The sequence below is a fragment of the Eleutherodactylus coqui genome, chromosome 6 (assembly GCF_035609145.1).
Source record: "Eleutherodactylus coqui strain aEleCoq1 chromosome 6, aEleCoq1.hap1, whole genome shotgun sequence".
NCBI lineage: Eukaryota > Metazoa > Chordata > Amphibia > Anura > Eleutherodactylidae > Eleutherodactylus > Eleutherodactylus coqui.
Window position 1 is genome coordinate 193848744 of NC_089842.1, and position 16151 is coordinate 193864894.

General features: G+C 47.2%; 2 protein-coding genes across 4 annotated transcripts in view; one reads left to right on the top strand and one right to left on the bottom strand.

Moving 5' to 3' along the window:
- Nucleotides 1–9667, bottom strand: part of TMEM87A (transmembrane protein 87A) — a 72434-nt gene extending 62767 nt beyond the window's left edge. For 2 of the 3 annotated variants that reach the window (XM_066608550.1, XM_066608549.1), the window contains exons 1-3: nt 9455–9667; nt 7284–7344; nt 5648–5736 (exon numbers count right to left, since the gene is read on the bottom strand). In XM_066608550.1, the coding sequence (XP_066464647.1) occupies nt 5648–5736; nt 7284–7344; nt 9455–9610 (306 nt within the window). In that variant the 5' untranslated portion in view covers nt 9611–9667. The remainder of the gene's footprint in view (nt 1–5647; nt 5737–7283; nt 7345–9454) is intronic. The other variant, XM_066608548.1, reaches the window with a different exon arrangement.
- Nucleotides 9668–9705: 38 nt separating this feature from the next.
- Nucleotides 9706–16151, top strand: part of GANC (glucosidase alpha, neutral C) — a 104505-nt gene continuing 98059 nt past the window's right edge. The window contains exon 1 of the mRNA XM_066608546.1: nt 9706–9741. The gene's annotated coding sequence lies outside the window, so the exon portion shown is untranslated. The remainder of the gene's footprint in view (nt 9742–16151) is intronic.

A 16151-nucleotide genomic window follows, 5' to 3' on the forward strand; every position in this document is an offset into this window, starting at 1 on the left:
ATCAGCTATTGGGTTTGAAAAAAAAAAAAAAAAAATGGAAGATAACAAGATTCTGAGCCATGTGAAATAGAACATCAACATGATTATTTAGTACTAATACAGTAAGAAACTGCAGGTATGCAAACAGTTACCAGAACCTCTGTTGATAATGCATATGTTGAGCTTTTTGCAGATGGTACCAGGGTGAGGATTGATGACTCCACATCGGATATGCAGTGGTCACACAACAAGATGTCCTAGAAGCAGGAGTTCTGCCTCTGCATGTCTCAGTACAAGAAGCGGAATTGAAGGCCCTCACTGAGGCGAGTAGAGTGGCGAGAGGTAAGACCGGCAACCCTTTACACTGACTCCTGGTATGCATTTGGCACAGCTCATGATTACGGCCCAATATGGAAGGCCAGACAGTTTTTACCTTAGCAGGACAACCAATTGAGAATGGTGCAGCGGTACAGAGTCGCATGGAGGCCCTGCTTCTACCTGACAAAGTTGAGAGTTCGCACCGAGTCCTACACTGGAGAGGCGAGAGACGACACCCTCGCTGACAGCATAGCAAAGGCAGCGGCCCTCAAGCCGTGGAAGAAAGAAGAAAGATACTGACAGCATGAGTCAGTGGTAAAAACTTTGGACATTGACAAAAATTTGGACTTTGATATGCTAAAAGACTTTTACAGTTACAAGCCAGCAAGGAAGAAAAGAATAAATGGACTAATATGGGAGCAGCAGAAACAGGACAGCGTGTGGTGAAGGTCAACAGCACTTGCCCACCACAGTTCCTGTATCCCATGATGGCCCAGCTGATGGACGCAAAGACCCACCTAGTAATGCAGCACTGACGACGACGCTTGAAAGAGGTTGGGTGACTTCTGGGTTCTCTGTAGCTGCTGCATCATTTGTCCGGTTTAGCATGATCTATGCCATAGGCGAGTCAGGGCAGAAGTAAATTTGCCACATCACACTTGCCGGGACCACTCTACCCATTTCAGGGATTGCAAATTGACTACGTTCAGCTCCCACTTGTTGGGAAGTATGAATACGTGCTTGTTGTTGTTGATGTCTTTGCAGGTTGGAGGCCGACCCTGTTACCAAGGCAAACAAGTAGGTAACCGCAAAGAAGCTCATGAACGAGGTAAACTGTGAATATGGGGTACCAGAGGTGATTCAGAGTCAGACAGAGGTATAAACTTCGCAGGTGAATGTAACATGTCATGTCTGCTCTGGGTGTATCCCAGGCCTTTTACATACTCTACCATCTTTAGAGTAGTGGAAAGGTGGAGAGACGTAGTGGCACGCTAAAAAGTAAGATACTTAAAAATGACGCCACTTTGGAAAGACTGTCATCCAATAGCCTTATACAGTGTTAGATATGAACCCAGGGGGGATTATACATTATCTCCCTACGAGATTGTTTGGGCTAGCCCCAAGGCTAGGTCGTTACTATCCTCAGTAGTTACAATTACAATCTGATGTGTTAACTAAGTATGTGATTTTCGTTGTTAAAGAACTAACCAAAGCCTATGCACAGGTGTTCTCTTCCAGACTCAGAGGCAGACACTGGGACACATATCTTGCAGCCTGGGGATTGGGTGTGCGTCAAGAAGTTCCTCAGGAAGCACCCTCCTGAGCCCCGATTTGATGGCCCCTACCAGGTGCATGCTTCATACTGTAAGAAAGCTTCAGATCCGGGAGACCAGTCTTAGTTGTGCCAAAGACATTACTCTGGTTAGGGCTAGTGAGAGAGGAGGGTGGCAACTGGAATCCTTAGTCGGAAGAATATGAGGGTATGGTTACCTTCTAGTATAACTCGTCCAATGCTCAAGTAGCCGCATATTCCTTCGACTATTGTACTGTGGTCCCGTGTCTAGGCGCAAGATCCCACCGCAGGCCAGATTTAGGTCAGTCCAGCTGGTTATATGACTCATATACCCGGGGAATACAATATGTTTGCGCCACTGATAACGTCTGGGGAGAAGACTGCCGTTATTGGGGATTAGTGGGATGTAACACAGGAATAGACTGGTCCTATAAACCGCGAAGTGCCTTAAATAAGAAAGATAGGAGCGGGAAATCCCTAATTAGTCGTATAACCCTCCTTGAGAATAATAAGGACAGCAGGTATTGGAAGGCTGAACTTAGTATGTTGCTTGGTTTTAATGCGGTTTTTACATTAACCATGGGAGATCCAAGCCCGGGGGACGGGGAGACTTATAGTCTGGGGACATACCGGTACGGGAGGACAGATCCCTTAGGGAAGTTTAAAATAAGGGGTATGGTAGATGCAGCCGAATGGAAGCCTTCACTTAGTCCCGTGCCCATGATTAACCCCCTCCGCCGTAAGATAAAGACCTTGACGAACATGATGATCATAGCCAACCCTACCTTTTGAGGACACCTTGACAGTAGCGACTGGCTACTCTGACCAGAATCTCTGGTTGGAGTTGATGAGGTACAATGCTAACAGGAGCAACAAGTCTAACTGTTGCGTGTGCGGTAGTGCCCGACCACACTCGGGGATGGTCCCCCTAAATCTCCCTGTAGATGCTGAAGAGTGGTTTATTAGTCTCTTCACGAACATTTCCGCTAATTACACTGTCCGTGAGAAATGGAAGAAGGAATACTCTAACTACTTAAGTGTTTTGCACCGGAGAGAGTATTACTGACTACCCTGGAAACTACACCTGCCAGGCAATTAGGCAGGGTGGAGGGAGATTTTTGGGGAACTCAGCAATATTTCCCTTGTTTAAAAAAGATGAAGAGCCAGTTCCGATAATGCCAACCACATACGCTACCAAAGAAAAGGAGAAATGTACTAGTACTGTGCCTGCCCCGATCTCCTAAGATGGATTGTCAGTGGAATTCCCATTTGCCAAGGGATAGTGCAGAAGACCTTAGGTTCCGGCGAGGGCACACCCTGTGGGGTGTTAACTTGTACAGATAGAGGGTATGGATGCCCGGAAATGAGCCCAGGGAATCCATGGCCTCCCTCTGAGGTAAGGTAGGGATCCCCCCCTCCTAGGAGTAGGGACTTACGGGCAGTGGGAAAACCCTGACGCAAGGGTGAGGCGACCTGGACGTGTTCACCATTAGGACTATCTCCAGGAGGGACATTGGTGTGGGTGAAGATTAGGGAGTCCCACGCCGTGCGTACCTGTGCACGCTACTAGTATTGTAACATTATGCTAGAGCGAGAAGAGAGACCCCTGGTGGTAGTTTTGATCTACACGTATACATTGACATCATAGGATAGCCAAGGGGGGTACCTGACTAGTCGACCAATAGGACCTACCTCGACTATGACTTTTTCAAAATAGAATGACCTTAGATATGACTTTAGCTAAAAAGGGGAGTGTCTGTAAGATGATAGGGGAGACTTGTTGTACCTACATCCTAGACGACACGTGACCCGCGGGTAAAGACGCAGTTGCCATTAAAGAAGCTGACCGCAATAACTAAAAAGAGCTAACTTTTGGGACCAGCACTCGCCATGGATGAGCGGGTGGTAAAGGATCCTGGCACAGACGGGCGTCGCTGTTGTATGTGAACTGATGGTTACCTTTTCTGTTCTAGTCTGCTGTGTTATCCCCTGTGTCAGAGAGACCTGTGAAACTGATGCTGGAAAAGCCGCTCCCACCATGAGTTTGCTGGATGCATCCCCAGAAGGAGTGGACAAGTCCTACACCCCCTTGAAGACCCTAAAACGAACCTTCAACGCGCTCCAGTTATAGGCTCATGCGCAGAAAACTATGAAAATTAGATAGAGAATTAGAGGATAGACATTTTAAGGGGGGATTGTGATAGACATGATGATTATTTTGTATAAAATGTCTATCGATTAATATAACCCAAATGTATTTTGCTGTTGTAATGACTTTCAGCTCTGAGGAGTTTAAAGGACACACACACAATCTAATCATAGTATTTGCTCTAAGTACATAGAATTACACAAGAAGCCTCTAAGAGTTAAAGGGCCATAGTGTCGTGTATATCCTGTGTTTAATACTGAGGGTTTACCTAGCCCCGTTCCACTCCTCAAACACAAGCTAGTTAAACAATGGGTTGCCACATACACAGAAACTGCTTAAGGTTGTCTGCATGCTAAAGAAGACAAAGTCCATACTATGGCGGACATGAGAGAGGGTGGGCAGAGAGGTGGGGGATTCTATATGATCCGACAAATGAGAATCTTATATGTTACTGATGTAATCTGTTGCACGCCCATTGAAGGGCGGTTGTCATGTGTTATAATAAAAGGCTTGAGCCTCTACACATTGTAGAGACTCTCCCGGTTTTAGACCAGCATTTGTGTCTGATTCTGGTCGACGATGTGTGCACACGACATAATTCGGAAGCGGCAAAATACCCCAAAGCCTGCTGGAGAAATCATAATCCAGATCAGCTATAGTGCTAAGCGATTATCACCCAAATAATCAGTGGAAACAGAGAATTCAGGCGATCATTGTCCCATGTGAATGTGGCTGCCGACAGGGCGCTGAGCGGCAAATCGCTCACTTGTCAGAGCCACTTGGTTTTTAGCAGAGCTGAAAACCAAGTGACTATTTGCCCCTGTGGACAGGCATTCATTCATGATCTCTGGCCTACTCCTACTCCACGGCTATCAGGCCTGCGTGATGGCACAGGAGCGCTGGTCCGTGAGAGTGCTGGTGGGTGCTTCTACCCCAACAGTAGTCCCATGTAAAGGGACCTTTATAACCATGTAGAACACTTCCAATTGCTCTAAACGAAGGCTTATCCACCACACACACACACACTTTTAATGTAATTCTCTGGCAGACTTTTCTTGTTCTTCTTTTAACTACTCCTCCACTCCCGCCGTGTCCGTTGGTGAAGATCTTAAGATCTTGCACAATTTGACTACAGGAAGTATACAGGAGAGCATGCGTACAGCGGCCTAAAGAGAGTCAGGTTTTCAGACTGCTCCTGGACTTCACCAGTGGACACTGCAGGGATTGTGAAGTGGAGGAGTGCAAAAAAATAAATAGGGGTGTCCTGAGCCCGGCTGCCTTGTGGAGAACAGCCCGATTGATGCGTCCCTCTCAAACTCTGTTAGGTGGGTAAAATCTCATTGATTGCATCTTAGTGGCATCTAGTGGTCAACAAGCGGAAGAGGTCACTACACACTAGTAGCCTCTGAGAGCCTTTTTATAGGCCAAGGTGTGGGGGTGGGGAACCACTTTTAGGGCCTCAGGTGACAAGACCGTTCATCTAATCACGCCACAACTCTAATCATATCTGCCTGAGACGTAACTGCATGCTGAGTTTTGCAGCAAAACGACAATACATTCTAGGTGTCCGATTTTTTCCCCGGCAAACAGTATATCAGAAAACTTTGTAACTTTTAATTCTATATAAATCCAATGGCACTGACTGAGTGGATATACCATAAAAGTCAAAAATATATAGAAAATATTTCTTTTAGAAAGTAACCAAGCAGATTACATAGTCCTTCCTGCTTGCGGCAGGCTTTACTCTTACTTTACTTCTTGTAAGAACCGGATTTGAAAAAAAATAAATAAATCAATAAAACACACACGAATGCAGTCGTAATTTCTTACTTTCATCTCAAGAGACCCATAGTGGTCCTTTCATAAAACAAAAATTAACTTGGCATCAAAAAATGTTGGAAACCAACCTTAAATCCAGAGATTTCATTGTAGCAGTTGCAATGACGTAGGTACCAAGTGATGTTAAAATTACTGCAGGGTTTCTGACCACCTTCAACTAAGAGATAAGGGAAAACATAAGGCGGGAGCCAGCATTTTATAACCAAGCCCGAATACTTTGATTAAATAAATGTCAAGTCCATGTTCACATCTGCGTTAAAATTCCATTTTCTGTTCATTACAGGAGCAGAAAACTTGAACTCAGGCGGTGACCTTTTACATATTGGACCCTACTGATGTATAATAGAGCCCACTGGTTCTGTCATGTCTGCATACATATGACAGTATGTATTATAGTCAATGGGGTCCGCCCGGCGCTGTTTGGTTCCGCTCAGAGATGGAACCGTTTGGGCGCAGGGGTTCCCCTTTTTTGCTCCCGAATGGAGCAGAAAAGAAGAATCCCCAGCACAGATGTGAAAGCACCTTGGTCAGCTAAAATGTCATGTTTTATTGGGACACATTAATATGGACACAAACAAGACAAGTTTAAAACCATTAAAAAAATACACGTGTGAACATAGTAAACACATTAAGTAGTCCCTATCCTAAAGCCTGTTACATCAAAATACGGCACGTGAACAAACGCTCCATAGTTAGATCCTAAAACAGTATATATGTAGGGATGACAACTGTGCAGGAGGTAAACAAATGCCGTATCCCCCAAACAGCCAACAATCATCAATGAGGCTACACACCAATACCACTCAAAAGAAGAAGTCAGACCCAAAAACATAACAGGAGGGGTGGGAATAAGAACACACCCCACACATTCTAAGGCCTCTTTGATTTTATTAGCAATTTTGGACAGCAGCGCGGCCACAACGGAAAAACATAAATAAATAAATTTGACGTGCTGCGACCAGCGAACCCGCACTGCAGCGCTGGCTTCTGTCAGCTTTGCCGCCACGAGTTGGCCATTTTGAATAAATCTCGTCCTCATGGCTGGCTAAACCCAGGAATAGGGGCAGCAGGCGGTTTTGCCGCAGTGAAATTCCGGACATAATTTCCATGGCAAATCCGCCCTGTGTGAATCCAGCCTTAAAGATCCCACCCATCAGTGGGTTAGTCTCAAATACCTGCACAATGAGAAGCGGCCAGAACAAGACAGCTTCAATACGGCAGTAGTGCGCTTGCACCAGGCGTGCAGGTTTCCAGGAAATAAGCATCATCAAGGACGCTGGTCACAGGATAACGAAAGCATGCGTGTTATAGACGTGATCTTCCATGCTAATCTAATACCTAGAAAACATGTTAAGTGCATGCACAACAAGCCACAATGTTAACTTACATGGAGCGCTGTATACAATGTTCAACCCGCTGCAAAGGGACAGCTGATGGACCGGGGTCCCGAGGGATAGGATGGACCCCATCCATCAGCTACCAATGACCAGAGGATAGGTCATCAGTGGAAAAACGGGCAGACAACCCCTTTAAGCAAAATGTTAAGGAGGCCGTGGAGGCGTGCTGGAAACCAATAAGTGGACAGAGAGGTTTTTGTCTCTATTAAGAGGCTAAACAAAACTTCTTAAATTCCCCTGTATTACTGATTTATGGAAACTATACAGTAGGTACACTTTAAGACAACAGGCATCACACAATACTTACAGGTTATATAGATAATAGAATCACGGAAAAGGATCTTTCCAAATATGAATTTAGTGTCATTCTAGAAGAGAAAGAGTTAATAGGTTAAAAAGATAATAAGCTACATATATTGCAAAGGCAATAACTGGAGTAGCAATTATTGACTATTCTCCCTCCACAATACAACCAACAGCCTCCGCCAGCACACAAGCACCTTTACAATGGTGTATTCATTACGCCAACTGTTTGCTGTCTGATCTGTTCTATAAGGGAAGTCATCAATTACAACTTGCATCATATAACATGTGATACAGGGCATCAAGGGTCATGTGGGTTACACGCGGTGCTGGCTATACGGCCACGGCCCGGTCTGATGCTACAAGCATTGCTTGGCTTACAGATGTAGCAAAATGTAATTTCACAACTCTTTGTGACAAGTTATCTTAAGCCATTTAAAACCTATTGTTCTCTTGTCTTAACACAACAAAGATCCATTGTCAAGCAATTACAAAAGGTAAATAAGCTGTGGCAAGGAACCTGTTAAAAGTCAAGCTACAACTTGGATACATATGTACATACTGAGTCATGTTGGAGAAGCCTGTTAAAGTCAAATATTGACTTATATGTAGGCAAGCCATGCGGGTACTTGTTAATCCCCTGTTGGCACACATTTTTACCAGGGAGCATTTCTGTACCAAGATAATACTCCCCACACCAAGCCAGCGCTCTCAGGGAGAACCCATCACCCCCAGACGTATATTTACATATATGTTACACTTGGTTCCTCCTATCATCAGCTTTCTTCCTGAAGTGCCTCTGGTTACTTCTAGAGTACATCGTGGCAGGTCTGCCACCAATAGCCTTCAGTAAGGATGCTTACACACAGATGATCGCTCAACAATCACCAGAAACTGACAGTTTTCAGCAATCATTTTGCATTCGCTAATAATGGACTAATCAGTCCTTTAGTGCTTCATAGGCATGTATTTAGAGAACAGCAGGTGGTCTGTTCTCTAAATACATCGCTATTGTTCTCCAGTGGCTGTTAACAGCTGTTAAAGAATGTTATCAGCGCTGCCCATGGAGAACACAGCATGAGTCTGTCTGCTCTTATCTTATTGTCCTGAGGGAGTAGGATTTCATGCAGACCTGAAGTCAGTGATGGATGAAAAGTGCACAATGGACGCAAATTTACACGCAACGATCACTCAAAAGATGGTCTTTGAGCGATAATCGTTGCGTGTAAAAGGGCCTTAAGGGTCTTTAATGTCCCATTTAGACAGGACATCAGTCATCTAAATGACGGCACTAGTGCTGACATTACTGCTAAGGTCACTAACGTTCGTGCAGAGTGTTTAGACAGGCAGCTGGATCGCAGGCTTCTCATGCTACGTGAAGCGGGGAGCGTTTCCCAGTCAGCATAAAGAAAACATTGCGGATGTAATCAGCGATAACAAGTGAATGGCCAGTAAACTATTTCTTTGCATTTACGCAGGACGGTTATCGCTGAATCTCATTCACTTGAGCGATAATTGGCCTGTGAAAATACCCTTAAATAATAACCTCTCAAATATTTCACCATGACACTGAATAACGGGTGCTGGGGCATTGGCTCCCATAATATAGGGGGCTATGGAGAAGCAAAAAAAGGTTTAATACGTTACAAAATAAAAACTAAAGTTTAAAGCCCCCTTTACCGGTATTTTTAATAGAAAAAAAAAAAAAAATACACCACATCTGGCATCATCATGCCCATAAAAGTCCTATTAAAATAACATCATTTATTCTGCACAGGGAGCGCCGTGAGAAGTGAAAATTACATGTTATAATTATCCATTTTTGGTCACCCCATTAAAGAAAAATAAATTTTATCATTGCAATAACACACAAAGGTCAGGGGTCACACAAGCGAAATATTACCGTGTATCACACCTGTGTGCCTGATCTGCGGTAATTCATAGCTTAATGCTATTACGTGTGAGATGTTACAAAGTGACAGAGCCAGAAAAAACACCAATATATAAAAAGTTAGGACTTTCTGAAAGTGAGGAGATAACCCCTTCAGTACCGGGCGGTTCTGGTTACCAGCCTGCCACAAGCACAGAGCCCCTCCATAGTTAGGGGGACAATCCCCGCACTCGCAGTCACACGGGCTCTCCCTGCAGTAGTAGGAAATGGCCGCGGTCACTCACCGGCGAGAGCTGCACGGTCCACAGGGAGGGCTCCGCACTGTACGCATGACTGATATGAAGGCAGCCAACAACCGTCCACACCAGTGCGATGACAGCTAGCCGGCTCCTGGTACACGCCATCACCATGTCCGACGCCGGAACCGCAATATGCAGCATCACTTCCTGTAAGGGTATGTCACGTGGGCGGATGAGGAGTGAAGCAAAATATCACGTAATGTGACCTTCAATAATAGTCGTTGCGTAGCACGTGACCGGACGTGGTGGGAACCGTCATGTGAGCTGCCATGGTAGGAGGGGATTTATCACGTGACTGGACGTGGGGGAACGCTGTCATGTAACTTTCCTTGGTAGGAAGCATATATCTATATTACACACAAGTTCGGCACTAACAACCAATCAGGTTGAATCAGGGAACCCAGGCTGTATCACGTGGCCGGACATGGGGAAAGAAGTCTTCGTGGTCATCTTCCGGAAGCATATTTTTATATTCCACAACACTTCTGCTCGCCCCAACCCAAACAACCAATCACTGTGAATCAGCAAACACAAACAACCAATCACTGTGAATCAGCCAACCCAAACAACCAATCACTGTTAATCAACCAACCCAAACAACCAATCACTGTTAATCAACCAACCCAAACAACCAATCAGGTTGCGAATCGAGCAGAAGTGGCGTGAAATATAATAATATGCGACCCGGGAGGGTAGTGAGGTGTTGTCTGCTTCTTCTTGGTGAGCAGGAACATTCCGCTTGCATATTAGTAGTTTACACTGCGGTTATGCCTGCTGCCGATTCCAGCCAATGAGGTGGCTGGAATCGGCACCATGTGACCTCCCATTGTGCACGAGCAGTACAGTTCAGCTGCCGTGCACGATGAGAGCTGTGCCCGCGCCTCACGTGACCGGTGACGTCACCGGTACTTGAATTTGCCCGCGAATTCTGAGCCTACAGAGGAAGCTGATGGTTGGAGCCTTTTATACTACTTTCAACGTGGGAGAGGAAGATTTCTGCGCTGTGTGGTGAGTACCTACCTGAGATTAATGCGCTGTGTGCTGAGTACCTACCTGAGATTAATGCGCTGTGTGCTGAGTACCTACCTGAGATTAATGCGCTGTGTGCTGAGTACCTACCTGAGATTAAAGGAGATGTCCCGCGCCGAAACGGGTTTTTTTTTTTTTTTAAACCCCCCCCCCCGTTCGGCGCGAGACAACCCCGATGCAGGGGTTAAAAAACCCACCCGCACAGCGCTTACCTGAATCCCGGCGGTCCGGCGTCTTCATACTCACCTGCTGAAGATGGCCGCCGGGATCCTCTGTCTTCATGGACCGCAGGGCTTCTGTGCGGTCCATTGCCGATTCCAGCCTCCTGATTGGCTGGAATCGGCACGTGACGGGGCGGAGCTACACGGAGCTACACGGAGCCCCATAGAGAAGAGGAGAAGACCCGGACTGCGCAAGCGCGGCTAATTTGGCCATCGGAGGGCGAAAATTAGTCGGCACCATGGAGACGAGGACGCCAGCAACGGAGCAGGTAAGTATAAAACTTTTTATAACTTCTGTATGGCTCATAATTAATGCACAATGTACATTACAAAGTGCATTAATATGGCCATACAGAAGTGTATAGACCCACTTGCTGCCTCGGGACAACCCCTTTAATGCGCTGTGTGCTGAGTACCTACCTGAGATTAATGCGCTGTGTGCTGAGTACCTACCTGAGATTAATGCGCTGTGTGCTGAGTACCTACCTGAGATTAATGCGCTGTGCGCTGAGTACCTACCTGAGATTAATGCGCTGAGTACCTACCTGAGATTAATGCGCTGAGTACCTACCTGAGATTAATGCGCTGAGTACCTACCTGAGATTAATGCGCTGAGTACCTACCTGAGATTAATGCGCTGAGTACCTACCTGAGATTAATGCGCTGAGTACCTACCTGAGATTAATGCGCTGAGTACCTACCTGAGATTAATGCGCTGAGTACCTACCTGAGATTAATGCGCTGAGTACCTACCTGAGATTAATGCGCTGAGTACCTACCTGAGATTAATGCGCTGAGTACCTACCTGAGATTAATGCGCTGAGTACCTACCTGAGATTAATGCGCTGAGTACCTACCTGAGATTAATGCGCTGAGTACCTACCTGAGATTAATGCGCTGAGTACCTACCTGAGATTAATGCGCTGAGTACCTACCTGAGATTAATGCGCTGAGTACCTACCTGAGATTAATGCGCTGAGTACCTACCTGAGATTAATGCGCTGAGTACCTACCTGAGATTAATGCGCTGAGTACCTACCTGAGATTAATGCGCTGAGTACCTACCTGAGATTAATGCGCTGAGTACCTACCTGAGATTAATGCGCTGAGTACCTACCTGAGATTAATGCGCTGAGTACCTACCTGAGATTAATGCGCTGTGTGTGGTGAGTACCTACCTGAGATTAATGCGCTGTGTGCTGCTGTGTGGTGAGTACCTACCTGAGATTAATGCGCTACGTGTGGTGAGTACCTACCTGAGATTAATGCGCTGTGCGCTACGTGTGGTGAGTACCTACCTGAGATTAATGCGCTGTGCGCTACGTGTGGTGAGTACCTACCTGAGATTAATGCGCTGTGCGCTACGTGTGGTGAGTACCTACCTGAGATTAATTCGCTGTGCGCTACGTCTGGTGAGTACGTCACCTGAAATTTGCGCGACGCCACCTGACGCAACCTGTCTTTTTTTTGCAGATTTGTGCGCTACGTGTGGAGACGCGGCCACCCGAGATTTGTGCGCTTTTTTTTTGCAAACTTACGTGTGGAGATGATCCTGACGTTTGGACGCGTTTTGAGAAGAATTTCGCTTCGCTTGCACACAAGCTGACATAACTCGTCGAGGTAAGCTGCTGCATCTGCTAAAATTTTCATTGCGTGCATCTGCTCATACGTGCTTATTTTGCGCATATTTGCAGGTTTTCGCTTGCGTGTGTACGCACGCACGCGTTTGTGTGTACGCACGCACGCGTGTGTGTGTACGCACGCACGCGTGTGTGTGTACGCACGCACGCGCGTGTGTGTACGTATATATAATATATGATTCTTCTGACCAGGTTGGGGGAGTAGTGGTCAATGTAAGTGGGTGGAGCGGATCTAGGGATCAGTAATACTGGTGTGATGTGACTGTTAACCTGCTGATTTTTCGTTATTTCCTGCAGATCTGACGTCCTTGAGAATGGGAAGGCTGTCCGACAGTGAAGAGACCCTCGACGTTCAGCAATCTTGAAACCCTTCGTTTTATGGACTGCTTTTTTGCCGGTGACTCACCTTTTTTTTTTTTTTTTTATAAGCTTTTTGGAGTATCCTGAAAAACTGCGCAATATTTTACACCGATTGAGTAAACAGAAAAGATCCCCAAACACAGCGGCCTTTGGTTTATCAGGGAATGACACTTGGTGTAAAATCCACATTTTTAATAAATAATAAAACGTGATTTGAATTTGTTTTTTTGTTTTACCTTATTTATGTTTTCAGGCTCCTGATTACCCACGCTGTAAAGCCGGCTGCGACGAGCTCCGCCATGGAATTCCGGGGCGGAGCCCATCACGGCAGCCCCAAGAGACCCCAATACTTACCTCTGGTTCCGGAGTCCCGCATGATGCCTCAGTGCGCATGGGTAATAGAGCGTGAGACGCACCGCAGCGGCATGTGACGCGGCTGGCGGTAGGCGTAGAGGCGGTTTCACGCTATTTTCCGCTGTGCTACAGCGGAAAATAGCGTGAATGGACGGCTTCCACAGACTGCAATGGAAGCCGTCCGCGCGTACACCCGCGGCATTTTACGGTGCGGAATTCCGCTGTGAAATTACGCACCGTAAGCATTGAGCTATTAGGTTGAATACCGTGTTTCCCCGATAGTAAGACACCCCCCGATTGTAAGACGTATCGGGGGTTTCAGGGGGGTCGGCCAATGTAAGCCGTACCCCGAAAGTAAGACATATGTCTTACTTTCGGGGAAACACGGGGGTATTGCCGCCTCCCTCTCATCTACGGTAGCTGCGCGCCGCCTCCTGCCCACTTCCGCGCCGCCCCCCCTCCATACGTCACCGCGTCTGCCGCCTTTGGCCTCATGTCCACGGGGAAAATCAGGCCCGCTACGGATTCTCCATGTAGAATCTGCAGCGGGTCCCTCCTGCCCCGCGGACATGAGCGCTGAAAATAGGAATAAATCAGAATTAACTTACCTCTCACACGCTCCGGATACTTCCTTCGCTGCGGCGTCATCTTCTCTCGTCGCGGCTGGATCTTCTTTCTTCGGCTCGGCGGATGTGCATGATGACGTCGGTGACGTGCCCCGCACATGCGCCGGGCCGAAGCAAAATGATCCGGCCGCGACTGAGCGAAGATGGCGCCGCGGCGAAGAGAAGAACCAGAGCGTGTGAGTACAATTTGATTTTTGTGTCCCGGGAGACCCGCATGAAAATGGAGCATGGTCCAGATTTTTTCATGCTCCATTTTCCAATATAAGACATACCCCGAAAGTAAGACATAGTGGGGCTTTTGGGGATAAAAAGAAAGTAAGACACTGTCTTACTTTCGGGGAAACACGGTAGATCCGTCTGTGGGAAGGAGCCTTAAGGCCTCATGTCCACTAGCAAAATGGAATTGCGGTTTCCGCAGCGGATTTGCCCCTAGGGAATCATTGGCCATCCCGTCCATTAAACTGATTTTTGCACCCGCGGATGGAATTTTAATAGAATTGCGTTTTTCATGCGTGGGAGAAAAAACCGCGGCATGCTCCATTTTACCGCGGATCGGCCACATTGCTATCACATTGACAGCAATGTGTGCGGATATCTGCATGAAAATTATACAATTGAAAGCTGATTCTACGCGGATTGTATTTTTCCAGTGGACATGAGGCCTAAGGCCGCCTGCAGACGGCCGTGTCGCATCCAGCTGCTCGCAACGGGACCCGACCTGAGCGCCTGCAGAGAGCAGTGCGGAACTCGCCCGCTCCCGCAGCTCTGTCTCATGTGCCAGCAGACGCCACATGCGCAGAGCCGGCAGCCAGCGAGTGGCGTTTCTGTACGGGGCTCTGCGAACCCCGCACAGAATTAGAGCATGGCGCGGTTTGTTTTCTGCGCGTGATTTCGCGTAGACAAACCACGGCCTTCTGCATAGGATTGCGTATTGAAATGCAATCCTATGCAGGCGTGTACAGCCGGAAATGTACGGTGCTGCGTCTGGCATAGACTGAAGTGGCAGCGGTGCGCACTCGTCATCAGCTGATTGGCAGGGATTCTGGGAGGCAGATCACCACTTCACTGCGCATAGATCATCAGTACTGGAGTCCCAGGGAACCCTTTTAACCCCTTGCCACCGCAGCACGTGAATGTATGTATATGTTAGGAAGCAGCTTTCTGGAATGGACTTGCATCTACATCCTACAGATCTGAGCCCACACCATCTACTGCTGAAGACTGTTGCTAATGACAGTTGGCCTCCCGCAGCCACAGAGGGGATGGGTGAGACAACAGATTCCCGCTGTTAACCCTTTCCAGTCCAATGTCGGGCCTGCCCCGACATCATAATTTCCCTCCAATGTCGGGGCAGGCCCGACACTGCAGTGCAGGAGTGGATCTGCACCCGATCGTCAGGCACATCGGGTGCAGATGCACTCCTGCACTGGTCCTCATCGAAGACCCCCGAGGAGAAGGCAGAAAGGGATTTTAATCCTTTCTGCCTTCTCCTTTACACATTACTTAGCGCTATGTAATGCATAGATTCTGGCCGGCGATCATGTGACCGCCGGTGTTACCTGACCCCAGCAGTCAAATGATCGCCGAACCGGGAGGCAGAAGGAGAGTACTGAAGACGCCGGACAGGTAAGCAGGTCCCTCCCTGCACCCTCCTGAACTCTGTCAGCTCAGGAAGGTGCAGGGAAAGTGTATTTTTTCTCACCCATTCTCCCCAGAACCAATTTATTTGGAGCTGGGGAGAATGGGTGAGAAAAAATAAGTGGATTGGAAAGGGTTAGTGCTTTGCATGCAACGATTGCTCTTATTTCATTAGGTTTTTGTATGTAATCAGATATACTTCAGTCTAAGCCGACCTGAGTATAAGCCAAGGTACCAACTTTTACCCCAAAAACCTGGGGTCAATTATTGACTTGAGTATAAGGCAAGGGGTAATATTAGGTACCTCGGCTAACACTGGGATCGGCTATACTCGAGTATGCATTGTGGCTGCTGCTACAGGCCAAGTGGGCAGTATTGTCCGGGTCTCCTGGACTCATGGTTAGTGTAGGGACTAGCGGTATAACCAGGAGCTTAGAAGTTCGCCCGCTAGCTTCACGTTTTGTCTACAATGTCAAGTAATACCTGTTCTTTATAATCAGCCTGTTAGTAGTGGTTGCATTTTTGGCTTCTGTATGCAGTGTTTTCTATCTCTGTGTATTCTGTTCCGTCTCTGTTATATGCCATGCGTGTGTCCTGTTCTGTGGCTCCTAGGATCAGCTATGGCCCAGTTCCGAAGACCGCTGGGCCGCCCTCTTATTTGGGGATGTATATGCTTAGGTTGGGCCACTGTCGACACCCTCCCCCCCCCCCCCCCTCTTTAGCACAGGGTTAGTTGCATGGATTCCATGTGAATCTCCTGTGTGCATGTATACTACTAGACTACTACTCCTTTGGTCACGATGGTGTTGGCAGT